The sequence below is a fragment of the Denticeps clupeoides genome, chromosome 7, assembly GCF_900700375.1.
Source record: "Denticeps clupeoides chromosome 7, fDenClu1.1, whole genome shotgun sequence".
Lineage (NCBI taxonomy): Eukaryota > Metazoa > Chordata > Actinopteri > Clupeiformes > Denticipitidae > Denticeps > Denticeps clupeoides.
In genome coordinates, this window is record NC_041713.1 from 4,621,351 (window position 1) to 4,648,626 (window position 27,276).

At 41.7% G+C, this 27,276-nt stretch overlaps 2 protein-coding genes across 4 annotated transcripts in view; one reads left to right on the plus strand and one right to left on the minus strand.

Annotated features, from left to right (window-relative positions):
• The first annotated feature begins 235 nt into the window (after positions 1-235).
• On the plus strand, positions 236-16,339 carry mrpl13 (mitochondrial ribosomal protein L13). The gene is made up of 6 exons (XM_028985834.1): positions 236-344; positions 515-638; positions 5,387-5,480; positions 5,668-5,728; positions 9,083-9,291; positions 16,153-16,339. Exons 1-6 carry the CDS (start codon positions 318-320, stop codon positions 16,175-16,177), a joined length of 540 nt encoding a protein of 179 aa, XP_028841667.1. The 5' UTR covers positions 236-317; the 3' UTR covers positions 16,178-16,339.
• Positions 16,340-17,586: 1,247 nt separating this feature from the next.
• The window catches only part of col14a1a (collagen, type XIV, alpha 1a), an 84,378-nt gene continuing 74,688 nt past the window's right edge, over positions 17,587-27,276 (minus strand). For 2 of the 3 annotated variants that reach the window (XM_028985835.1, XM_028985837.1), the window contains exons 45-48: positions 26,974-27,162; positions 25,274-25,351; positions 22,493-22,648; positions 17,587-19,117 (exon numbers count right to left, since the gene is read on the minus strand). In XM_028985835.1, the coding sequence (XP_028841668.1) occupies positions 18,825-19,117; positions 22,493-22,648; positions 25,274-25,351; positions 26,974-27,162 (716 nt within the window). In that variant the 3' untranslated portion in view covers positions 17,587-18,824. Of the gene's footprint in view, positions 19,570-22,492; positions 22,649-25,273; positions 25,352-26,973; positions 27,163-27,276 lie in introns of all 3 variants that reach the window. The other variant, XM_028985838.1, reaches the window with a different exon arrangement.

A 27,276-nucleotide genomic window follows, 5' to 3' on the forward strand; every position in this document is an offset into this window, starting at 1 on the left:
CCGACTTAGAGTAAAATGTCAGATGGTTCTTACGGCTGGAAGTGTATTGTTGTTGTGGTGCTGATATACCCAGGGCAGATACATATGGCAACTTCGATTAGGAATAATATAATTTAACGTATGCATGTGTTATACAATAAATGTAATTAAAAAAATGCACAAAAGACGTTAGGAAAAACGACAAGCCAACACACAAACGACTGGAGCGGAACTACTTGTGTTTGCTTTGCGTTGTCACCGGATGCCTTTATGGTTTGGGACGCGTGGTCCACGTCGGGGTCAAGTTTTCACAGCGATGCTCTGTCGGATAATATAATATGTCGAGCTTTTCCAGATCTTCGCAGGTAAGTTACTTTTATCTATTCGTTTTTAGTACATTGTGTTGGCTCGAGCTTATTCGTTTCAGGCAAGAGCTGGAGCACTTTGACGTTTTTAAATATAGAGACAGTGTGACTCCGTCTGACTGCTGAGGAACTAACTCCAAGTGTTCTGTTCCCTTCTCCTTCTCGCCCAGCAATGGGCCACCTTCGCCCGGTCCTGGTGGCTGATCGACGCCAGGATGCAGCCGCCGGGGAAGATCGGGACGATGTGCGCGGTCCGACTGCAGGGGAAGCACAAGCCGATTTACCACGCCCTGAGTAAGTGACGCCGATATCGGTCAAATACGAATTCAAATCGGCTATCTGCCAGTTTATAACACCCTGCCAATTTATGAAGTGGAAGTGAAGTGATTGTCATTGTGAAACACTGCAGCACAGCACACGGTGACAGAACGAAATGTGTCCTCTGCTTTTAACCATCACCCTTGGTGAGCGGTGGGCAGCCATGACAGGGGAGCAGTGTGTGGGGACGGTGCCTTGATCAAGGGGACCTCAGTGGCAACTTGGCGGATCGGGATTATGGGGCTGCTTCCTTAACTGCTAGGCCACTCAAGTCCATTTAGATAAATTCTTAGGACATTCTATAATAAAACAGTAATAAGCATCCGCAGAAACTTGCAGTTCGACCTGCATGATATAGGCTGAAAATAATATCGCAATTTCTCAATATATTGAAATCTTGACCGCATGCCGGTTGTGGAGAAGTGGCTCATTTGATAACTGGTCGGCCACCTTTTCTCTCACTGAAATGTACAGAAATTGTGAGCAGGCAGTTGATTCTTTGGGTCGAGTGTCAAAATGGTAATTCTGAATCTCTAATTGGGATATTTTTTTCAAACCACTGCCACGTAACAGAACCAGGGTGATCGGATTTGAATTGGTGAAGAACATGACATCTTAAGGTCAGACTACCGTACCCTGGAGCCGAAAAGTCCAATAAAGTAGTGATGCTCTGCTTTGCTCATTTGTGCAATTTTGGCCGAAAAAAAACCCCACAAATAACCTCTCCCAACATTTCTCCCTGTTGTTGCAGTCGTGATAGTGGGTGAAACAGAAAGGTGTTTGTTTGTGTGTGTTGCTTCATATGTTGCTGCTTGTACTTAATATCAGTGTACAAATTCTTTTTTTTGTTCATCGTTGTGACCACAAGGTGGTGGAGGAGTCTACACAATCTACAGATTTTCCTTTCAGCCCTGTTCGTTGCCTCCAGTTTTAATATAATCAGGGTTTTTACGGTTGGAGAAGTCGTGGAATTCGAAAGGAGAATTTTCCAGGCCTTGAAAAGTTCGTATTACAAAACTTAACATATACATTTCCTGAAAAGTCTACTTGACTCATGAATGTATTACGAAGTACGTTAGTTCCCGTAAGACTGTGCGAGAAAACGTTTTTGCAACTGCAACGTTTAAAACTAGAGCAGTATGTGGTATCTTTGTGGCTTTACGTAGTGACCCACGTCACATGGTGCTGCGTGCGTTGCTTCCGTATTCCAGCACCTCCGCGGCCGTGTACCTTTCATAAATCATGTAGATTACAGCTGATACTCTACGGCCGAACCTGATGGAGCCCATTTTAAAGAATTTGGAGAAAGAAACTGTCGTTTCAGTTAAGCGGTTCAGGGTTGTGGAAGAAATGTGTAAGTGTAGTGCACATTTTTGATATAGGGGTGTGTTTTTTTTTTTTTTAAATTGTTATTTTTCTTCACACCAAGAGGAGTTATCTAATAACATAATAACAGTATTATTATTTATTTTACTGTATTATAAGTCAGACTTCAGTTCAGCCTGATTATGAATTTAACATGAAACAATGCTCAAACCCAAATTAAATGTTTATATAATAATTATTCACATTCAGACGTGCAGTCAGCCGGAAAAGACCATGCTGCTGAGTGCTGAGAACTGTAAAAAGCCGTAAGCTCCAGTGAGCCCCTCCCCCTCTTGAGATAATGTCCAATCTCTGGACATTTCTAGACTTATTTAAACATGAATTGCAAGACCAAAATCCCTTGGTCTGTAAGGGCGTATTGGACTGTGCAGGGTGCACAGCGATTTTTTTTTTACCGTAAAAAAATCACACAAATGTTTTGGGTGATCGCATGGAACTAAACGAATTGACTGTAGTTTCTTGAAAAAAATGAAATGGCTATTTGAAAACCAGCATGTTATGGGATTGAATTGTCCCCCCCTAATCAGTTCCCACCGCAGGCCCCTTATGGGCCCCGTACTGCGATTGTGCAGTGGCTTCAAGCTGGGGGTGAAGGTTCTCCTCTGTCCAGCAGTTTGGAATTGAACCACTTGGATTCCGAAACGGCAATGCTGGCAGGGCGTTAGAGCGCTTGTTAGCCGAGTCCTGCTGGGATTTTTTTTAAATGAAACTTTCCAAATTGAGCCTTTATGCCTCAGCTGGATTTCAAATGGTGGCTTCCAGTTTCTTCATCTGCTTCTCCGAACTAGGGCTGCAACAACTAATCGATTGAATCGAATTTCCTAATTGATTTGTTATGTCGCGCGGCGCGGAGACGTTTGATTATTAAAAAAAAAACTTTATTTGAGCGCCGGAGCGGAGTGAACACACTCGGTCTCTCTCGCGCACAGATGCTAGCAGAGTTTGGCGCCTCATAGACAGCGCGGAGCAAAAAAAAAAAAAAGAAACAAGCGGAGGTAGAGGACAGATACATGGCGGAGGCAGAGAAATCTGCGCGAAAATATGCAAAAGCAACATGGCACGGCACGGGAGCACCACGGCAATGATCCTGCACCTGAAACGCAAACATGTTAGAGTGTTTGATGAGGAGGGAGGGAGTTCAGCAGCAGGGTAAGTCGCTACAGAATCCTACTTTAGTTCCATTTTGAAGTGAGGAACGTAATGTCCCTGGTGCTGGTGTTTAACTCGCCGCGGAGGAGAACTAGACGGGGACTTACAGCGCCACCTACAGGTGTGGAGGGGGGATGAAACAGCATTCGGACTGTTTTCTGCGTCTCCGCGTGGACTACTCACCTATTGTGTCCCTGAGCAAGACACTTAACCCTAAGTTGCTCCAGGTGGACTGTCCCTGTAACTACTGATTGTAAGTCGCTCTGGATAAGGGCGTCTGGTAAATGCTGTAAATTAGGGCTGCACGATTTGGGGAAAAACACATATTGCGATTATTGAGATCAATATTGCGATATGCGATTGCGATATGATAAACATACAAACTACTTATAACCTGAAATGCCCAGTGCTTTCAAAATACAATATTCTACAAAATTAAATAAATCACAAAAAAATCCCGTTTTATAGTTCTTACGTTAAACCAAAACGTTGTTTGGAGGCTGACTTGAACTCAGGGATGCATAGCTTTGCTAGCTTAGCTAAAGTTAAAATTTGTAAACAGAGGTGAATTTCTTTAGGAAACCTTCAAAGTTTGAGAAAAGTTAACTAAACAGCTAAGAACAGTCTAAATAGTTATTGCCTACATTTAGCCAAAACGTTGTTTGGAGGCTGACTTGAACACAGGAATGCATAGCTTCGCTAGCTTAGCCTATCTTAGCTAAGGTTAAGACTTATAAAATGGGGATTTTGTAATGGCCAAATATATTAAAAACAATTGTCCAGCCTTACCTATGAAATGTAATCCCTGGTTTGGAGCGTACAGCGGTTTGTACAGCCCCAAGCAGCACAAGAGTGAGGCATTTTTATACACTTCTCTCCATAGACATGTATATGCTTCACGCCACAGCAGAGCCTCTGGCAATATGGCAGCGACGTTGACGTACGATGCAGCGCGTCATGCGGCGTCTAACCATATGTCTCCGAATCGAAAGTCATGTGACCCAATACGTCACATCCGACTGAAGTGAGACTCGCAAACTTTGAGAGAATGAGAGAATGGATCGGATATGTTGCCGATCCAATCCATGTACTAATCATTTAAATCGCAGCTTTTTGCGTTCATGTAATCGCACAGACTGACATCGCGATTACAATTGTGATTAGGTTAATCTTGCAGCACTACTGTAAATGTAAATGTTTACCCGTCATCCAGCTTGACAGGCAGGGGTAAAGCAGGGGTGCTATAGTTACTTTGCATTAAAAGACTAAAGACATGTTTTTATTCACTAGCCTTCATTTTTCAATGTGTTGTCATGTATAGCTACACTGCAAAAAAAAGCTTTTCTTACCTAGTAATTTTGTCTCGTTTCCAGTCCAAATATCTAAAAAATCTTAAATCAAGATTACTAGACAAGAAAAATGGCATGAGAAAATAAAGTGATGCTTAAAACTTCTGTTTGAGATTATATCTCATGAAGATTAATTTTCCTACCCCATTGGCAGATAAATTTGCTTGTTTTAAACAATCACTTAATTTTGAGATGTTTTATCAGAAAACAAGACATCATTTCTTATGCTATTTCATGTGTCTAGTAAATGTATCTTGATTTAAGATTTTTTAGAGATTTGGACTGAAATCAGGACAAAACTACTAAGTTAGACAAGCCTTTTTTGCAGTGTGTGTGTGTGTGTGCGTCTGCGAGTGTGTGCATCTGCAGTGTAGTGTAGAGAACAAGTTCTGACATTCAAACAAATCCTGTTAAATTTTTCTGATTTGTATTGTTCTTTATTTTTGTATAAATTATTTATCGTTCTGGCAGCTCAGGTGGCACTTTATTTAAAAAAAAAAGTCTATATTTGGCAGATGTAAAGCATACATGTGTATGTTTTTTGTGTTAGTCAATTTTTATTTTATTATTATTATAACAGCTCAAGGAGCAACATGTTTGTGCACTTTCTAAAGATTTTGGTTCTGTTTTTGAATAAAGGGTTGGAAATGAATGCTTTTCTTGTTTTGTTTTTTTTTAATCAAAAAATAATCGACAGATTAATCGATTACTAAAATAATCGTTAGTTGCAGCCCTACTCTGAACCGATCCACCTGCTGGGCTTCTGTTTAAGCCCTGCACGGCCGTGTAGCACGCACACACAGAATTTCGAGATGTTCTTCATGTGTCTCTTCTCTCCAGGTGACTGTGGAGACCACGTTGTGGTCATGAACACCAGACACATCGCCTTTTCCGGGAACAAATGGGAACAAAAGGTGTACTCCTCCCACACTGGGTAACGCTGAGCTCCATCCATCCGTCTCTGACAGATACCATGACTATAAGAACCCTCTGTGTTCTGATTGATGACCAGCGTTGTGCCATGGCCCGGTCACATTGCACTGTAGAATATGAGATGAATCAGGCCTGGCCTCCGCCAACACCTCACCCAGTTCCTGATGCGATTCTCGTTCTTCTCGTAGATACCCGGGAGGATTCAAACAGGTCACAGCAGCGCAGCTGCATCAGAAAGACCCAAAAGCTGTAAGTATCTCGTCTAGTGTATTATATATCATTTGATCCAAATGTTGCTTATTAATGCTTAACTTGCGTTGTGTTTCATTATTGCTAACTTGATGGATGGTCTGGTTTAACCTGATTGAATGTGTGCAGGATATAAAAAATGATATACAGATCCTATAAAAATGAGTTCATGTACCGAAATTTGAATTAGTTTCCCTTTCTGTATACATGGGGATGATTAATCCGCCTCGGAGTATCGGCTCTGTGCCAGCAGCAGCATGAAACGGGGAAGACCGCAATAAAATGATTGCACATTTTGTAAAAACCAGGACCATCTGTTATTTTATCGGAATCGCCAAAGCCCACGCTGCATAAGGAACACATGCGATGTGTCCGAGTCGGACTGCTTCTCATCGATTGCCGCTGTGCATGCCGTTCCTCTGTCAGCAGTAGGGGGCGCTGTGTCCACGTCCAGCCCTGCCCGGTCTGCCAGTTGAAGTGATTTAATGTTTCCGACACAGAGCTCTCCAGCTTGCTGATGAGCAGGTTTTTTCTTTTTTTTCTTCTTTTTTTTTCTTTTATATATATATATATATATACACACACACACACACACACACACACACACACACACACATATATATTAGCATTTTCTAAACATTTCTGAAGATGGATAAATCAGCCTTCAGGGGACAAGTGAAGTCATTTAATCACAGAGTTGCCACTACAGTGTTTTTAATACCCTAAAAAACTTTTATTAAAGCTCACATTGAATGTGTGCTTAATAAGGGGGGGAAATTCTATAATGGAGATGAATCCTGACCTGTGACCCTCTTAAAGGCGCCATCTGCTGAAAATTGAAGATGACATCAAATGGCATGACCAAGATTCCTGTTGGGAACAAGCGTATACTTTCACACCAAATATGCTTTTGGCTGAGGGAGCCCCAAAACGATGAGAAGCCCCATGAGAAAGTCTGAAACGATCATTTAAACAGTCCTGCACACTGGTTTAATGGTGCTTCCACCATGAGGAAGGGCAAGATGCCTCGGTGCTGTGTGAGTTTCAGGGACCTTGATGATCTCACACCTACAGATCTCACCTGGTGTGTGTGTGTGTGTGTGTGTGTGTGTGTGTGTGTGTGTGTGTGTGTGTGTGTACACCCACCTCATCCCAAAATAACCCGGAGCAGCGGGTGGCTGAGCTCTGAATCCTGCTCAGGGCTTTTCTCTGATGATTTTTATCACTGTGATCTGCTTTGTGCACAGCAACTGTTTTGGTTTATAATTGTGCCATTTCCATTCTTTTATCACATTTCCTCTTTTACTACAAATATAGCTTTTTATTGTATGAAACAGGGTAAACCAAATATGCTACCTGGGATCCTTTTAAGGCTTAGGACTATCCTGATGTTTCTGTAGTGACAATTTAAATTTATTTAATTTATGAATGAATTAATATTTTTGTGAGATGCACTTGCTTCTAATATTAGCGTAAGATTCATAACACGTTGTACTTTACAGAATTTGCAAAAACAGTCCATAATACTGCTTAAAAAAACAGTATTATTTGCCTGCCGGCTTGCTGGAATGAAAAGAGGTTCCCTTTGGGTGGATGTGCCTCTGCACGGCAGGAGCTGATATATGTCGGAGGGAGCGCTGGTCCCAGTTCTAGCTGAGCGTTAACACTAATTTGGAAGGAGGATGGGCGTTTTTTATATTTTTTTATATTGTCGTTATTATTACTTTTTTTTTTTTTTTTTTTTTTTTTTTAAAGCTGAATTTTTCAGCTCTCTGGATTCTGAAGTGGAATAAAACCCAAGCTGCTGCCTAGAAACATCATGACCTGGGCACGGGTCCTGTCCAGGCCGCTATCCTAGGATTGATTCTGTGGCACAGCAGCGGCCTTTTAAACAAGCAGGCGGTGCAAATTTGTTTCAGCCGAGAGCTACTTTTTTCCATGAGCTAACGCCAATGTATTAAACTAAAAAAGGGAACGTGATCATCACATGTGACTCCGCATAGCACACAGTGAAATGTGTTCTCTGCATTTAACCCATCCCCTTAGTACCTTGCTCGAGCAACACTGGAAATGTACAAAATGCTTATTACAGTGCCACGTTGGGGTCATGTCATTAAATCCTGTCCATGAGTCAAGTGGTAGGGGCAGATGAAGTGGTGGTCTAGCGGTTAAGGAAGCTGCCCCGTAATCAGAAGGTTGGTGGTTCGAATCCGGACTGCCAAGGTGCCACTGAGCAAAGCACCGTCCCCACGCACTGCTCCCCGGGCGCAGTGATGGTTAAAAGCAGAGGACACATTTCACTGTGTCACCGTGTGCTGTGCTGCAGTGTTTCACAATGACAATCAGTATTATTCACTATTATAATTTTTATAATGGTTTGAATCAATTTTAATGTTTTAAATTCTCTGCTTGCCCACAGTTTGTTTTTTGTATCATGATATTTGACTGTCATGCAAGTGATGGGAACTTAATGATATGACCCTTCATTGAACTTTTGTTTTTTGGAGCTAGACTAGAACTGGAGCTAGAACAATCCACATGCATAGCATTTGCAAGTTAAGCTTTTTCAGGAGAAAATGTGCAGGGTTTCTCTGTTACTCTCGTTACTGTGCTCTAAATTACCCACGATTCTCCACTTTTAATTACACAATTAAACAGAAGTGCACAGATAAGACGTCATTACAGTGAGCACCAGACAAATTGAATTATTCCAAAATAATTGCAATCTGGTGATTAATGTAATAAACTGTGACAAATGCCGTTTTTTGCAGCAGCAGTTGACTGTGTGTGTGTGTGTGTGTGTGTGTGTGTGTGTGTGTGTGTGTGTGTGTGTGTGTGTGTGTGTATGTATGTATGTGTGTGTGTGAGAGAGACCCTGTGTCCCTAACGGACAGGAGACCAGATAACCTGCTGCTGCCATAATACCTTACTGGTGTTATTATTGTTCCTGAATCCATTATTTGCAAGCCCAAACATTTCTTTCTTTTTCGTCACGCGTGAACACATTTTCTTTTATTGACTCGGACGTATTACTGCACAAACGGCTGTTTTCGTCGTTCTGCTGGTTTTCTGGGAAAATTGAAGACGCTGTAACTGCTAAAATTCTCTCCGTTGCCTGGAGGTGTTTAAGAGCTTCTGCCACATTACACGCCTGCATCAGCGCAGAATCGGTGGGTTCGTTCATCACAAAAGCAGTCATTTACACAGCCGGGCCCGTCCACTTCATCTGCATCCTGAAAGTCATGACAAGTGTGGTGAAGGTTTGAAATGAGTAAATTGTGCAGAAGTCTCCAGGTCAGAAGGAATAAACGAAGGGACATGTGACTGTTTTTCATCGTCTCCGCTGATCTCCAGGTCATTAAGCTTGCCATCTACGGGATGCTCCCCAAGAACCTCCACCGACGGACAATGATGCGGAGGCTCCATCTGTTCCCCGACGATGTGCTTCCAGACGAGATCCTGCAGAACCTGACGGAGGAGCTTCCGCAGCCCCGCAAAATCCCCCGCAAACTGAGCGAGTACAGCCAGGAGGAGCGCGACGCCTTCCCCCTGCTCTGGACCCCGTGAGTTGTCCTCTGTCCAGCACCTCCTCTGCTAACTTGCTAACTAGTACTAGCCGATTTGTTAGCTAGAACCGCTGTTCAATGAGGCATTATCACATAATCTAATTTAATCATTTTTATTATGTAATTATTTAAGAATCATTTACACCATGAAGACAATGAAAAATATTAACAAAATATCATTAATAATATACTAGATACCATCAATACAGTAAGAATGAAGTAAAATTAATAAACATAATGAGTAAAACTTAAAAACCTTACTCCACTCATCTTTTTCATCCCTCCATCCTCTGGTTGAGTTTCACTGATTTAAGGTTATCCACCACACACATGTTCACACATCTTCAATATTCCTCAATGAATAGTCATTAACCTCTAAAGCAGCCACCCCATACATTTCTCTCCCTGATCTACTTGTCGTTTGCATCCCTTCATCCTCCACTTCACTTCACTATATATTCACTACTGTTCCTCAACATTCATTCTGTGTGTGAAGTATAGCTAATCCAACTAATTCAATGAAATTCTCAAATGCATGACATTTAACGTTAAAGGTCTCACATATTGAAAATTCCACTTTGTGAGATTATTTAACATGGTCCTGAAGTGGCTAGAAATGGCGATAGGGGTAAAGAGTGTTTTGGTCATTGTGCTTCGCCATTTAGAGAAAGGTTACCTCCCGTTTCTCATGCTTTTCCCCCACCCCTCCCCTAAAAATGGAACTCCCCAGACAATCATGGCTTCCAAACTTGCAAAGCATTGCAGTTGCTCTGTGATTCAATGTAAAAAATGAGCACAAATGTTTTTTTTAAGTTCAGTCACGCGAGACTCTGAAGAAGTCTCTTCTTTAAAAAATGCTGACACGACTTCCTGTCTGTGCCAAACACTGGTTGGTGAATGGTGTTGATGACGTAATTTTGGCGAATGCCCACTCAACTTCTATAGGCCGCTTTCCTCCTCGTCCCGCCTCTCTCCTCCTCATTAGCATTTAAAACTACAGACACCAAAACACAGTGTCCTGGGGATCTCATTTTGTGACTGCAAGTGGCAGTAATTCTGCACCACGGCTGAATTTCGGAAAGACATTTCAGATACAGTATTAAGGACCACTAAAAAAAATTATGTCGGGACATTTTAAAGGAATCTTCTTCGCTCATCCTTCTGTTGTCAAGTCATATCCCCATCCAATGACTGATTCGCAATTCCGTGGTAGTAGCCTATTTTATAACACACTCGCCTATGAACCACCAAGTCTCTGGTTCAAATCCCACTCACTAACATTGTGTCCCCTAGCAAGACCCTTAACCCTGAGTGTCTCCAGAGGGACTGTCCCTGTAACTACTGATTGCAAGTCCCTCTGGATAGGGGCGTTTGATAAATGGTATAAAAATGGTAATTATCTCATTCTCTCTGTCGGTGACATTGAGGGCCCCCAGGATATCAGGGATTCAGTCTGCTGCTGATTTGAATAGATTTTTGTAAAGCTTTTTTTTTTTTAACCTTTTACATGCGAGATTAATGGCTTTGCCCTGGCAAAGCACTTAAAGCCTGAAATGGACTCTGATCACATTCCTCCACAACCAGGCCCAGCGTGTGTTTTGGCCAGAATGAGTGTCGTGTCTGCTGGAACCTGGGGCTGAAAACAGTGCGGGACAGAGAGCAGGGGAAAAAATACAAGAATCCAGAGATTCGGCTTTATTACTCGCACCCGGTGATCTGATGTAAAAAGCTGCCCTGTTGTCTGCAGCGCTTGAACACGTGACTGTGACTGTGAGTTGTGACTGTGGATTAATGTGGTAAAATGAGCCTCTGGGCCGATATGGAGAAACTGGGTCCCGTCGCAGGAGGAAATCTACACTGATAATGATATTTTTGACAAAGCGGCTGAATAACGTTTCATTGGTGATTCCCGCTTGGTACTCCGAACCGGTCCACCATGCGCCGTCCAATACGCCCTTATGGGCAATCCATGTTGAAGTTGGTCCAGAAATGACCAGTGATTGGACATTAACTCGCGGTCAGGGGCTTTTGCCCATAGGCTCTTACAGTTTAACAAGCTCGGGTGCTCACTGTGGAGATGGTGTCGTCTTCTGTGGTTCAGGAACAGTGGACATCACCGTAGCTTCGCAAGTTAATGTCCAATCACTGTTGTTACTCCACCCTCTCGTCCCTCTCATACGGTTGTGACTTGAGCTGAGCTGGATCGAAGTAGGCAAACCGTGAAAATGTTTTAACTATTTACTTTATTTACTAAGCCTGGTTGAATGACTCCGTATGTTCGGACGTGAAAGAATACAGTGTCACGTGTTCCTGGCTGTTACTGTTCGGTTCAAAAGTCGAGGCGCGGCATATAACTCACATGATAAATCTCATGGGGCTGATATCTCGGCCCACCACATAACACAGCTGTCAAATCTGTTACCAACCTCAGCAAAACAACGACTATCTATCACTTTTCAACAGAAAAGCATTCAGAAAAAACTCAAGAAAATGACCTCCACATTGTTGGACCCCTAAAATATGGTGAAATAGCATAACCATCCCTGCAACACTATACGTAAAGGGAACTACTCTGTTTTTAGAAGAAACCAGTCGTTTTGATTCCATGGCACGTAGTGCATTTGAAAATAGTCCCCAGACTAGTCATTTTGGACCGTTCTTAAACATTCATCTGCATTAGCAAGTAAGGAATGATCTCTGCTCCTCTGTGCTGTCTGTTACCTTTTGCTCTGCAGGTGGGAATTGAGGTCGATATTTCACTGCAGGGGCTGTGCGTATTGTCCCAGATTTGCAAGGGGGATCTTTTTGTTCTTACATCCTTTTTGTAAAGGGGCACAGGACAAAATCATACTTGTTACATTCTCATTGGCATATTGTCCTTTCGATTAAAAGATTCCTTTTCACGTTGAAATAGTCAGAAATGATCCCAGGGTCTATCCATGATTTAGCAGCAGCTTATTCCTCAAATCCAGTAGATCTGTAGATCTCTTAAAGCAGATAGTCGACTAGTGTGACGTTTACCAGCTTTGTGGTTCTTTTTTTTATTTATTTTTTTTTGTCCTGTTTGAGTGAAGAGGTGGACTGAGAAAGGCGTGGCGTGTTATTTTTGTAAAAGGCTCTGTAATTTAATTTGAGACTGTCTTTCTAGTGGAGTCACACAAGGCGTGTAATTAAAACAAATCAAACTTAATGTTATAATGAGACGGGCGCCACCGTCGGTGTAATTAAATTGGAAAAGCAGGAGCCTGAAAGCTGTAAAGCACTTGGTGTGATTGTTGTAAATTCTGCGGAAGGATAGGACTGTGCTTTAAAAATGTTCACTTTTATTATTTTTATTTATATGTATATATATGGATGATTGATATAAACCTCTTGTGTTTTGCATCTCTCGTCATTTGCATTGGGGCTGGATCGAATGACGGGAAGAGACGGCAGAAACAAACTACTATAATGTTACAATAATGGCAAACACCTCAAGTAAAGAAGATTGGGTTCATGTTCATTTGTTAAAGATTGTAGTTCCGAGGAATGAGAAAGTAGCCGAAAGAAGCCTACTCCACTTGATAAATCAAGGAGTTTCGTAACCGCCCTGGTCTCATCGCTTTCCCACGGTGCATTCAGACGAGGCGTGGTTGGTGCTCGTGCTGCTGGATGTTGGACCAACCTGCATGAAATGAATGATGCCAGCAATCTGTTTTCAAATGCAAATGAATTAATACTCTTGTTGTAAAATATTGCTGTCAGTTGGTAGGTAAGTGTTAAAGTGCAAGATCACACCTATTGGAAAATGCATGAGCATTCTGCGGTTTTCCCACTTTGTCTTGACAACTGAACAACTGTGGCCAACAAAACTGACGAATAAAAGCAGAAAAATCTTATTTTCTTTCATCCCATGTCAGCGATGGCCATGTATCCCCATTCTCAGGCTGAATACTCAACTCTGATTGGCTTTTAGGTGCATTGAAACTGTGGAATTCACAGGCGGCTCCAGTCAAGATGAATCATTACTATTTATAATGCACCTGCCCTAAGGCAGCAAAACAGTCGGTGTAACCATAGTAACAAACCAAGTGTGGCTTGGGTCCGTGGCAGCCGATTTCATTGACTGGTGCCATGAGAAAAATGTTCCTACTACGCTTGGGATTCATGCATTGAATTTTACAAAGTCGGCATTTTCCAGTTAAAGACAGATTGGAACATACAAACCCTAATTCTGAGTTGCAAAGACTAATCAGCATTCGGTGCATTTTAAGGAAGAACCACTAGTTGGAGTCAGGTCATTTTATATTTCTTCCTTGGGATCCAAATGCTACTGTTCAAGGAAATTTGAACAGTATAATAGGAAATAATAATATTAATAGGAAATTTGAATATGGCGAATTGCCCGAATAAAAGACAATTACCCTCTTTTCTAGACAAATTTGTTACAAAATATCAAATTTGACTCAATTTAGTGGTATTGCGTATTTGTCTAGGCACTGAATGTAAAATGACATCAATCTGATTTGACCACCATAAATAAAATATAACACAAATATAACTATTCTATCAATTTTATTGTACCACCCCAATTCCGATGAAGTTGGGACGTTGTGTAAAACGTAAGTGAAAACAGAATACAATGATTTGCAAATCCTTTTCAACCTAAATTCATCTGAATCCACTACAAAGATGTTCAAACTGATAAACTTTGTTGTTTTCACTCGTTTGTGATGCCTGCAACACGTTCCAAAGAAGCAGGGACAGCAAAAGCTTTAAATCTGGGAAAGTTGAGGAATGCTCAAAAAAAAGCCTGTTTAGTACATTCCTGGTAATAGCCTAATGGGTAACACACTCAGAGGAACCAGAAGACCCAGGTAGAAACTCCACTTGCTACCATTGTGTCCCTGAATGTCCCCTGAGTGTCTACGGGGGGCCTGTCCCTGTAACTACCCATTGTTAGTCGCTCTGGATAAGGTCGTCTGTAAATGTTTAAGCGGTTAAGGGCTGATTTCCGGCGTACCGACATGGCTCCAAAATAAATAAATAAATATTGGGTTCTCCCGGCCTCGGCGCAGCTTTCACTCTCAACCACGCCATTAATGGGCCTGCCTGAGTTCTCCATTATGACATTTTCTTTGATATTACTGAACCAGGAATAGCCTAGTGAGGAGGGAAGAGTATGTTCTTGCATTTTACCTAAATCAAATGAATATAGCCTTCTAACAATTTTTTTTTTCAGGCATATCGTACGATTACACGAACGAAAAATGATGCGATCTATATGTGTTCTTTGACTGAAGCGTCAATACATTGTCATTCTCTTGAAGATCTGGAGTTGGTGAACGCAGGGTTGAGCAAATTATTTATATTTTTCTGTCGAGTCAAGCTCGCACAGTAAATGATTCCATATGATTTGCAGCTTGTACATTTGTTTTGCTGATTTAGGGTGATAAAGGGTTTCACGTGTTGTAAATAAATGTATTAAATGTTTTAATTTGATTTGAAAATCTCTGCCACCATCGTCAATTTTTAAAAATCTGAGAATCTGGAGAAATCTCTGCACGTAAGCTGCAAGGCCGAAAACCAACATTGGATAGCCGTGACCTTTGATCCCAACGGCTTTCTGTAAAGGATATTAGCACGTGGGCTCAGGAACGCTTCAGAAAACCATTGTCTGTGAACACTCCGGCTTCTCTGGGAAAAGTGGCATGTCCAGGCAATAAGATGAAGATAAAGTTTACCAGTTTGAACATTAGATATCTTGTCTTTGTAGTGTATTTAATTTACTATAGGTTGAAAAAGAATTCGCAAATCCTTTGGTACTGTTTTTTTATTTTATTTACGTTTTATTGGAATTGGGGTTGTACAAAGAAGATTTGTATTTTTTCTAGCCTGTGAATGAACAATGTGCTTGAAGGAATGTTTGTATTATGAAGCATTTAGTTATGTTCTGAATATTATTGTGTTTAATTAATTTGATCAAAGCAAAATTCCACAAAATTCAACAAACCTTTAGCCAATAAGCACCTGCCAGAAGTGGGTTATGGCCTTCTATATGGCATCTAGCCCTGCCGCAAGATGCGGCTTTGTGAGTGCAAGACCAGGCACATTCGGTCAGGTTGCCTTTGTGATTAGACAAGCATTAATTGGCTATTGTGGAAGAAGAAAAATCTTTATCGAGAGGCAGAAATTGAGTGCGGTGGTAAATGAGCTGAACTTACACACCTGCACCTCCTGTGGCCTTTAGTGCCAGACGTGGCTAAATGGTGCTGTCAGGGGAAAATGCATTGTGATTAATGATGTGTTTACTCTAAATGTGTAGTGGAGGGGGGAAAGGCAGCATCACTGGAGTGGGTGAGCCTGTAGATTTCAGATAAGAAAACAATGAAGTGAAGCTGGTCGTAAAGGACACCAGACCTGAAAGGATTATTAAAAAAAGAGAGAGACCATGAAGTAGTCTATTTAATACATTGTGCTGGATTGATGCTTTGATAGTGCCTTTCCTTTATTTAACCAATGCTGTTATTCAGCTCAGTGTTTACAGGTTCACAAACGTCCCAAACCCGAGCCTAACCTGAAATGATCTAAATAAACCAAACGCTTATAGAGACACAGATTTAAAGCATTTCTTCTTTTAATGGCAACGTTTTGTCCATTTTGGCCCATGGCTGATTCTCTCCAAGAACTCCAGCAAACACAAATTATTACCCCATCCCCATCGTGATTCGTCTAATTTTTACAAATCTATCTTATTTCTTCATCTTAAAAGAAATAAAAATGATTGATTACTTGATTGTGTTAATTGTTCACTCTTGTGCATGGGAATGGTTGTTTTTAGTCATTTTTCTTCTTCTTTTTTTTTTTTTCACGTCTTAGGCCCCCTGATTTCAGGATGAAGTGACCCAAGGACTCCCTGGTGAAATCTGTGGAACATGAATCACTAACAGCCTGCTAGTCCATCCTCAGTGGTCATTTTAAATATGACTCACTCTGAAGTGACTGCCTGTGGAAGAAAAAATAATGACATTTGACTTTGTAAATTAAATAATCTGTTTGTCTGTGACCTCTTTGTGTGGTGTGATTTTTTTTTTATTTTTTTTTTTCAACCAAACCACGAACAGTCTACATCTACATATAAAATCCAACTGTTTTTTTTAAAGTACAGAATGGCTGGCGTGGTCCTGCTCACCGCTAATGCATTCTGCAGTGTTCTTCAGAAGGCCGACTGGACCTGTGGTCTGGGTATAATAGACTTCAGCTGACTGTGTGGGCCGCCTCACTTTTTGAACTTGAGGTATTTTTTTGTGTTGACGCGAACCTCCTTTATGAAATTAAACAACTAAAAAATACAAAGCGCCTATTTCCACAACTTTAACTAATAGGGAGTTAGCAGCTGAAATGGACTTTGGATGATGATGATGAATGAATGCTTTGTTGCTGAGACACTATAGTCTTAGAGATCAATTAGAAGCCCAGGCCATTATTTCCACTGTTCAGCAGTCACGTCCCAGCCGTTTGGGAATATGGGATGTCAATTGACCTTATTCACATGGAGTAACATTACTGCTATTTACCAGGCCACGACAAAACCTATCCAACACAGATATCACAGAAGGAAAAGGCCTGGAAATTAAAATATGCATGGATGCATTCTAAGTTACCATCATCATCTTTCAACTTGTTTGCTCACCAGGCAACTCAATCTAGTGCGGCTTCCTTATATGAAACTGACTAGCAAAAATAGTGGGAGCTGGGTTACAATGTACTATTAAATAAGATAAAGTGGATAACAAATGATTATTAAAACAATTATATGAACAATATACGAAATAAATTAACTTTTATTTATATTGATGAGCATAAGGAAAATATTGAGATTGTCATTGCATGAAAATGACCTGTGCACAAATGTAATATGATCAGTAATTTGCTTTTCTTCATGATCCGTCTAGATTAGAAATGGAATACTTACTGGCTCATATCCTGCAGCTCACACTCGACACGACATCCTCGCAGCTGAATGAACTTCTGCCAGGGCCTCTGATGGAAACGTGGCATGAATTGCATGGGCTCCGTTCCTTTGGATTTGTTTTCTTCTAGCAGGAGACCAGTAACCTGAACACTGAATATTCTTCTGTGCCCTAATTCTCTGTGAACAATGTGGCGGTATGTACTGGGTAAGCCGATCTGGGATCGGTTATTCTGTTTGGCACAGGTGCTCATCCCCTGATCTTCACCAGATGTTTGGAGACGGTTGCAGCCTCAGGATCCCCCTTCCACTGACACAACACCACACACCCTGCACCGCAGTCACTGTTGCATTACAGCTTTTATTGGTTACAAAAGAAATAATAAAAGTAAAAAATAAATTACTTTTTTGGTTTAAAATAGATTCAGAAGGTTTAGCGGCAAGATGTTTCTGTTGGCAGCTGCTCGACGTCGGGTTGAAGATCTGAAAAGGACTTTAGACCACAGGCCTAACTTCTCAAACACTCTTCTATGGTGAGCAGGGCCGAGCTTTGGGCCACAGGAATGATAAGGATTGGGGGAAAAAAAAAAAAACACTTTAAAACACTTCCCACACCTTCAATGTTCATCACCCATGTTCCAAACTAGCCTCTCTCCAAAAAGTTCATGAAAATCTGAAATTGTTTTGGATAAAAGGTGTAGCGGTGAAGGGCAGAGTTAATTACTAGCTATGTGTGTCGGTCAAAAAAAGGGAGCGTTCTTTGGTAAAAAGAAAAACATCTGGTACAAAATCACATTTTCATTGATCATTTTTCCCTTTGCAATCTGTGCTCACAGGTATTAAACTCATGGACATCATCCACAATGATTGTCCAATTGATGAAGATGACCATGTCATGTCTTAATTGTTGCTTTTTTTTGTGATACCTGCGTGGTTCTGTAAACAATACAAAAAAATACAAACAGGTTCCCATCTGCTAAATACTGATTAAATACTGATTCATAGCCCAACGTGTCACGGCAGCAACAGTGGGAATACGACACAAAGACACAGAAAACATTACAAACGTTGGACGTGTGTTTCAAATTTGCATGTACACCACAGAGGCTAGCTCAGACACCATTTGTAAAATGTTTTTGATAAGTGGTCACCATGGAAGCACTGAAATATGAGTTAAGTTGGCGTATAAAAAAAAAAGCAAGTCAACACAACAAACTGTACACTGTGCATTGCAACGTCGTTTACAAAAAAGCTCTCCACTGACGACACTACGTAGAACGAACGTCCCAGAGAGTTTTCGAACATGCAAACGTCACACAATAAAAAGGGGACATGTTTTTTTCCTGCTCCGAAACCATCTGCACATGGACACAACCCCCCCTAAAAATACAACCCAAGCTATTTATTTAAAAAAAAAGGAAGATGAATGAATCAGGCACTTTCCGATTCGAATGCAGACTGTCCCGTCCCATCAGGAAACGTTGTCGGATGGTTACTTCCTGCCCGGCATTGAATTATGAGGACAAAATAATGTTCTTGTTTGTTTGTTTTTTTAATTAAGCCATTTTCAAAGCCATTTCTACTCCTGCACCTCAATTCCTGTGTTGGTGGCGCCAACCTCCGTCACTCCATCTTCAGTGGCCGCGCCACGAGCGAACCGCCGCATACCCAGCGAACGCAAATCCACGCCGTTGTGGTGGCTACCAGGGTACACACTGGCCTGGTGATGGTACTGGGGAGGGTAACCATGGTAACCAGCGTAGGGGTCCTCCTCCTCGTCCTCCTCCTCCTCACCGGCCGGGCCGTAGCTGTTGGCCGGGGCGTGGCCGCCGCCGTAGTTCTGGTAGGGGCTGCCTGGCGGCAGCTGTTGCACTATTGGGGAGATGGTCGGGGTCAGCTTCTGCGGTCGGTGCCACCACCATGTTACACCACCACCGCCACTGAGAGCAGGCAGGCAGGAAGGCAGGCAGGGTTAATGCAGCAGGAAGGAAGGGCAGGAAAATGTGTGACAGTGAAAGGCACATCGCTGCCAAGAGAGTCTGCGAGCCACCGGAATACCGAGGAGCCAATCAGGAGCAAGTAACACAAAGGCAGATTGAGAAGAAGAAGATAATAAGGGAAGATCTTGGCTCAGCACATTGCTTGCTGAAGGTGACGTGACTATTCTGCAGCGGTGGTGACAGTGCGGTTTTGGTGTTGGGGAGGCCTTCCCATGTCCCCCCCGACTGCGGCGTGTGTATATGTCTGAGCATTTGTGTGTGCGCATGTTTTTTGTTTTTCATCTCCAAGAGCTGCTCAGTAGTCATTCTCGTATTGTTCTTGGCCTAAGGTGCCACCAGGGGAGGAAGAGGGAGAGAAAAGAGAGAGAGAGAGAGAGAGAGAGCACCACGTCATTAAAGGAAAACAGGCTGATGCCCAACATGCTTTTTCAGCACTCATCAGAGATCTGCTGAAGCCCGGCCATAAATCTCCACTGACGGCCTTATCGGCGCATAAAACCTCGAATGTTGACTTAAAGAGGCTTCCTGATGCGATCAGCAACTTTTCGCAATTTTCATCTAAACCGCAGCTCATTATCATCACCGGTGGGGCTGAACGCTCTGAGATGGGAAATTACTGTCCAGGATGTTTTTACTATTACACCCTTTACCCAGCTGAAATATCAAGATCAGGATCTTGGATGTACAACATCCCAACAGAGGAACAGAAACTGGAAACTCACCTCCATACTGCTGGGCTATATGGTGCCACAGAAGACATATGGCATGGGGCATGTTCACAGTTTGCTCATCAGATGATCTACATGCTGTCTTTGTCTGCAGATCACATTTTATATGTTCTCTCCAAGATACAGATAACTAGAAAGCATGCTGATTATTCTGTAAAACCGTAACACATAAACATTGGTGAAAGAGCCCCGCTCTTGGTAGGATTTCGGCCTTGTCCACACAAACGTTTGAAATGAACGTGTGTGTGTGTGTGTTTGTGTGTGTACAAATTGTGAATGCTTTATGTTAATGTTCAGTTCTCTTGGACACATGGCGTGAGTTGTGAGAGAGAGAGGTGCAGAAAGACGCCATGTGTGACACGATGTTCTGACGCAACCTTGCTTTTTGTACAGAATACACTTTGCACAGAAAATCTCTTGGGTGTCAGCTCATCATTTGTGGTTCAAGAAACGAAATCGCTACACTATGATGACTTTCACCTTGATATTTTAGCGCGGATGTATACCTAGCCAAATTGCACTGTAGGGGGCGAGAACGAGTCTTCGATCTGTGAAATTACCACATCAAACATGACGTGGTAACATGGATGCAGCTATTTAACTGAATAAACAGTTGGTAAACACAAGTACATCTTATTGAACATAATTTATTTTCATCACCAATTATAATACTAGAACGGCTTTCTCAAGCAGTTTGTGATGCATTTTGGAAACAGGAGATGAGCCCCTGGTCCCTAATGCACCACCTGGCTTGAGAAACCCGTTCTCAAAGACTTACTTTTAGTCATTATTTGGGTAGCACACATATTCTGAATGCCTTCGGCAGAATTCAAATGAGCCATTTTAATCTAGATTAATCTAGATTAATTTTGGTTACTCTAGATTAATTCCAATATTACAGTGAGATTAATCTAGATTAAGAAAATTTATCTATATATATATATGGGATAGCTTGTGATGCATTGATAATTGAGACATTGATAATTGTAATCAAATCAAATCATGAGACCAGTGAAGGTTCATACACCTACCCCATAATATTGGTTTCCACTATTTGGACACCCATCAGTAAATATGTGCTACTATGGGTCAAAGTTGGCATTATTTTTTATAAGGGTGGACGTATTCTTCTTACATTTCTCTTTGGGACTTAAAACTTTATCTCAGAAATAGATCCATGATCAGTCCACCTCCATTAACTCGCTCATGTAAACTCATAGTCCACACTCTGCATCTGTGTCCATCTGGCAACGTCTGCAATCAGAGCATCTCGCAGAGCCATGTTTGTCATAACACGGCCATAACAGAGACGGTCTCCAGAGAGTTCTGTTTGCGCTGCTATCACCAAAGACAGTGAACTCATCTTTTGGCAGAAGGGGAGTTTTATCTAAATACTCAAGAGAAAAGGCCAGCGAATCTCTTTTCTTTCAACGTAAAGATGAAAATCAACTGGTAGGCGAGGTTTCCAGAGTTAATCTCCACATAATGAGCTTTTTAATGTCCCTACAGCAGAGGAGTTGTCACTGGTGATTAATGTAGTGCTCAGCTAGTGAGGAGTGGTGCGAAGTTGCGTTTTTTTTCGGGGGGTTTTTTGCACGCTTTAAATGATTTTATTGTTTGGCTACAACGGTCTCTATGTCACAAAAGAGCTCCATGGCGAAGACACTATAAAACCATGAAGCCATGTGGTCGTGTTTTGTGGTCAAAAGGCAGATAGCACTTGAGCCGTTGGAGAAATTTATGTGGACATTTACAGTTATGGTCCCCCTCTGTCTCCATTCCGCCTGAGAAAGAACAATTTAACAGAGTGGAACGTCGGTTAGGCTTCAGCCAGGCACGAAGACAAACATGTGAACCTCCGCAAGTCTGGAAATAAAGGGGAGCAGCCCCCCTCGTGAAAACGCAGCCGCGTCGCCATCACTCCGCCGAGGGCGACTGTCCAAGATGAAGGGCGGCCGAGGGTTTCGTGAAAAGACCCAACCACCAGCCCCAGCAGGTCACACACATGCTACCCACAACCTCTAACCAGCTTTAAAGAAGCAGTTTGCTTATTTTCAACATTTCGACCGATCAAAATTCTTTTGAAACTGCTTACAGTGCAATAACAAAAGATAAACTAAGAAAAAACTGAATAATGCGCTGCGTTGGGTGCCAACTGGAAAAGATAATCTTGAGTCATTAAATTCAGAATAAGTTTCAGTATTTAGAATTCAGCCATAATCATGACTTTTCAATAAAAAAAGTGTCATCCATATAATTAAAGAAATATGCTTTAGTAAAATTTAGATCAAGTTATTGTCAGTTTTGGGTTTTGCTCTCCTTTAAAGTTGACAAAATGTCACTTATGCCAATGTGGTTCTCACCCTTAAATATGTAAATATCACAGTTGCACCCAAGTCCTCAAAGGCCTAAAAACGGCATCTATTGACTTGTTGGTTCAGAAGTGTTAATAACAATTAGTTATTTGTTGAAAATAGGGTTACTGTTTCTTTAATTACACCTCGGATGGAGGCAGTTACCTCCAACGTTGTAGCCCAGGCAGGAGTTCTGGTCGCAGTAACCCGGCGGTCCGGCCGGTCCGGTGCTGCCAGGTATTCCTGGGCGACCCGGGGTGCCCTGGTTCCCAGGACGACCCGGGGGTCCCTGGCTGCCTGACCGGCCCTCTCCTGGAGATCCTGTTATAGGAAGGCCACAACATTAAACCAATGTTTCCAAACAATATGTTTTTCAAGAATCTTTTTTTATTTCCTGTTAATTTTAATCAAATTCTAACTACTTTCTCAATTGAAAAAAGTTTACAAAAATTCTTCTGTTAATCAAACCCAGCATTTATAATGTGAAATTATAGTGCAGTCGTTATGAAGCAGCTCCCCAAGCCTTCAGGAAATCAACATGGATCGTTCTTAGCCACATCAGTAATTCAGGCTGTAAAAAATCGCACACAGCATTTCATTCATAATGCACTATTTGTGTGCTTGCAGCCCTCCAGGCAAACACGTGCTGCATCAGAGCCAGGAAAGAGATTTTCATTTGTAACATGGATCCAGATTCTGGGCCGACCCTAGCCACTCCGCATCCGTCTTACCATGGCACACATAGCTCCTGAGCAGGGCCCATTCCGGAGTATGAAAAAAAAAATTCATCACACAGGGGTATCGATTGTGCCGCCATCAGCAGCCAAGGTGCACACAACCACACGGCGGCACAGCCAGAATCAATATGGAGCCGCTCCGCTCTCGCTAACTTATTGTTTCAGTGTGGCCCATTGCTATTCGAGGCAGGAGTCGGAGAAACCCAAATGAAATCAACAGCAGATTGTGCCGCCGCAGACAAGATTTAAAACTTTCACCCACGTTCCCCTCCTGCTAGCTAGGGTAAATACACATCAGAAAAAAAAAAACGGTTTTTGAAGCTGGTACCTTCTATTTTGAAGGAACCCAAACCCAAAAGCAATATAGCGGATCGGAAAATCAATATGCAATATCAAAAGAAGGCTTGTTATTATTCTAGTGGATGAAGGTAATAGAGCTGGCTCTTATGTATAGCCCTGTAATTATCGGAAGGAAATTACTTCAATCAGCAGGGTTGAGGGGTGGTAGTAGCCTAGTGGGTAACACACTCGCCTATGAACCAGAAGACCCGGGTTCGAATCCCATTTACTACCATTGTGTCCCTGAGCAAGACACTTAACCCTAAGTTGCTCCAGGGGGGGACTGTCCCTGTAACTACTGATTGTAAGTCGCTCTGGATAAGGGCGTCTGATAAATGCTGTAAATGTAAATGAGTGTGTTGATCATGAACAGTAGTTCCAGTGCCGTTCATTCTTTTAATGACTCTGTGGGTCATTTGGTTGAAAATTAAGGTTTGTTGATTGTGGAATGACTGCAACATTACATCATATTTTTCCTCCATTGGAAAAAAAAAAAACAGAGGATGATAATAAAACATTTTTATTTTTTTTTTCATCGTTGTATATTTACTTGACCATTTTATGTCATATTTTCGTCTTTCAAATAAATAAAATGAAATTACCGTACTTTATTGTTAGGAGGAACTGGAAAAAGTCCTGTATGAATATACATATTTTTTCAAAATATCAGTAGCATTATATTAAAGTAAAAAAATGTTTTACTCATAAGCATAAATTAGACTGCTTAGTTAAAAGTTGATTTAACTACTGTAATAAGAAAAAAACTAATTAAACAAACAACAGCTTACAGTTTACTTTTTTCAGTGCAATTATTTGTCCCCGGCGTCCAGCGTAAGGCATGCTTCCTGATTCCCAGTGTGCTGGATTGGACTAGGACTTGTTGTCACTGTTTGTGCGTGGAATGAGAGGTACGAGTGAGTGTGTGGTGTACGGTGTGTGTGTTTGTTAGGTTGGCTGGACTGCCCAGCAGTTCTAAAGCGGAGGTTCAGCCACGGACATTCCTGTGTATTCCTGCCGTATTTCCTGTGTATTCCTGCCGTGTGGCAAAAGGGTGAAAGTGAAGTGATTATGATGCACAGCACACGGTGAAACAAGCACAGCACACGGTGAAACAACGAAATTTTTTCCTCTGCTTTTAACCATCACCCTGAGTGAGCAGTGGGCGGCCATGAAAGCCACCCGGAGACGGTTTGTGGAGACGGTACTTTGCTACCGTGGCACCTTGGCAGCTCGGGATTCGAACCAGCAACCTTATGATTATGGGTCCACTTCCTTACCCACTAGGCCACCACTGCCCCCAATGTTGATGATGTGTTCAGGCCAGTGTGGAATGTTCCTCGTGTGAGTGAGCCTCTCTGTTCTTCATTTCCTTTTTCCCAAGCAGATTCCTATATGTTTGTTAATCCTGTATTACAATAAACTTTTTTTCTGTTAAAGCAGTCCTCCCCTTTCTTGGGGTCATGACAGCAATATTGTTTGTTTGTGACAAACACAATTCGTTGTATTAATTACTCTTGTTATATTCCACATCAACTTTTTAATATTATTCAGACCAATATGCTATATGACTTGATGTGATACTATTAGTATACTGCGCTATTTCTTAATTTTTTCACATCATCATGGGATATACTGTTCTGTCATGTCACAAAGTAAGCACCACTAGATGCCTATGAATGCACAAACCACTAAATGAAGAACTAACCGAATGATGTCGAAAAACGCACATGTTAACTCATTTTAATAAACTAGGAAATTATTTTGAATAAAAATGTTGTAAAGCAATTAAATAAATGACAGGTTTGTGTTGCTGAGTAATTTTGTTACGTCATGACATCCTTGATGGATGAATGGACGTATCATATCTTACCTGGTGATCCAGAGGGACCTCTGGGACCCTGTGCTCCCACTCCTGGGCTTCCTTTTTCTCCTTTCTCCCCAGGTAAACCTGCACAGAGACACATCTTGCTTCACTTGCTGTTGTAAAAAGCACAACGCAAACATGTCTGAATAGAGCTTTCTGCATGTTTGTGTGCAATAATAAAGCCAGGTTGGACTCTGGACAGATGTCACTGAACATTCAAATAAAACTGATGCAAAACTGTTGACCAGGCGGAGGATTTATATGAGTATAAAGGCTCAAGTAAACAGACTCCAAAAGCCATCAGAATTATTTACCACTTGGTTGTTATTTTTTTTCTTCAAGAAAAAAATATTCCACTGGATTTAACTTAGGACCAAGTATCTGGGCTAACTTTATAAGCACAGGTAGGGAGCTCCTGGAAATTGTTTTACAGGTAGGAAACTCAATTTTAAATTTACGAGTCCGGTAGGAAAACTCATTTAAGGCAGCAATCCCAGAAACTCATTCTACTCTACTCTGTTTGGTGAGTTCGATAAACTCTGCAGGCCAGACAGTCTTATTGGTGGATTGTAGATAAAGGTTAAATGACCAGGCAGGAAACTGCCTGATTTGGTTCCCTGGGAAAAAGAGGGAAAGCTCTAGGTTAATATGGGATGTAATTATGCAATATACAGGCAAAAAATTGCACCGTGATCATGAAATTTCATATTATTATCAATTTGAATATTGTGATGAAGCTTAAACACTTTTACTGCATGATATCATGCAACATTTTCACTATATGCATCAGCTTATGAGTCAGTTGTATTTTATCATAATAGGCATTTGGACATAATTGAAAAACGATCAGTCCTACCTTACTGCATTGAACAGATTGATTCTAGAATAATATGATATGAACATGAAATAAAAAGCAAGAAAAATATCTTTTTCGTGGCATTTCCATTAACCCTAGATATTAATTTGGAAGCAGAGTTTATGTAAATCAGTGTTATCACAGTTGCCCTCCCAAGGCTCTACATAGGCACCAATCAAATGAGTGAAAAGGCTGTGACACATAATACATGTGACACACACACTCGGGCTAATGTTCCTCAACGTTCCTCATTATTGGGTTTGTTTTGTGAGCGCCAGGCTGTGGCGTGAGATGAACATTAACACTGGCGGCTGGTGTTGTGTTGTGTGACATGGAGCTGACAGGCTGTGTGTTTAAAAAATGGCTGAGAGGACCAGAACGTAAATCTGACCTCTTTGGCTGCCCTCTCTGTCCCTATTTACATTTTATTGTATAAAAAAACAACACTTGATACATTTCTCTACCATATGATCATTATATGTGTTTAACTGTAAAAGGAAATATTTAAATGTAACAAAATCACAGTATTTTAGCAATAAATGCAACAATGTCCCTGTGTGAGTGCTGTCTTGTGACACTGTCCTTCAGTTCCTCCTTTTGATTCAAACAGGCTCAAGCATTTACATCACTGCCTGATATAAATGGGAACAGCACCCGTCACCTCATGATGACATGAATTTATGTCTTGTGACATAATAAATGATACAAAAAATAATAATGCCATGTCTCATGTCACATGTCACAGGATTGAGCTCTCCTCCTGCTTTCAAAGCTGAAACTGAAAATCTCAAAGAATCTGTGTGCATCGTTTTTTAATAAGAGCTGCTCTGTAAACTGAGCTCATCAGCACCTCTTTCTCCGGGACGTCCACTCTGCCCATTCCCGCCGGGGAATCCCGGTCGGCCTGGGGCTCCCGGTTCACCCGGGGGACCTCGGGGCCCGATGCGGCCCGGCTCTCCGGGGGGTCCAGGAACCGTGCGCACCGACACAGAATGGCTGGGGATCTGGTTTAAGATGGAGTTGTAGCGGGACAAGTGGCCTGAGGCAGAGATTGATTAAATCACTTTAATCAGTGTGATTAAAACAACACAATTCTGTAGAGCACAATCTCATCACGGACGAGTTAATTAGCATCCCCAATTTAGCGAGCTAC

What these genes read in the sequence shown, in the direction of transcription:
- mrpl13 (XM_028985834.1), top strand. Translation starts at nt 318, where the DNA reads ATGTCGAGCTTTTCCAGATCTTCGCAG. An exon ending in GCCGATTTACCACGCCCTGA is followed by an intron (nt 639 to 5,386) that starts GTAAGTGACGCC and finishes TCTTCTCTCCAG; the next exon opens with GTGACTGTGGAGACCACGTT. An exon ending in GTGTACTCCTCCCACACTGG is followed by an intron (nt 5,481 to 5,667) that starts GTAACGCTGAGC and finishes TTCTTCTCGTAG; the next exon opens with ATACCCGGGAGGATTCAAAC.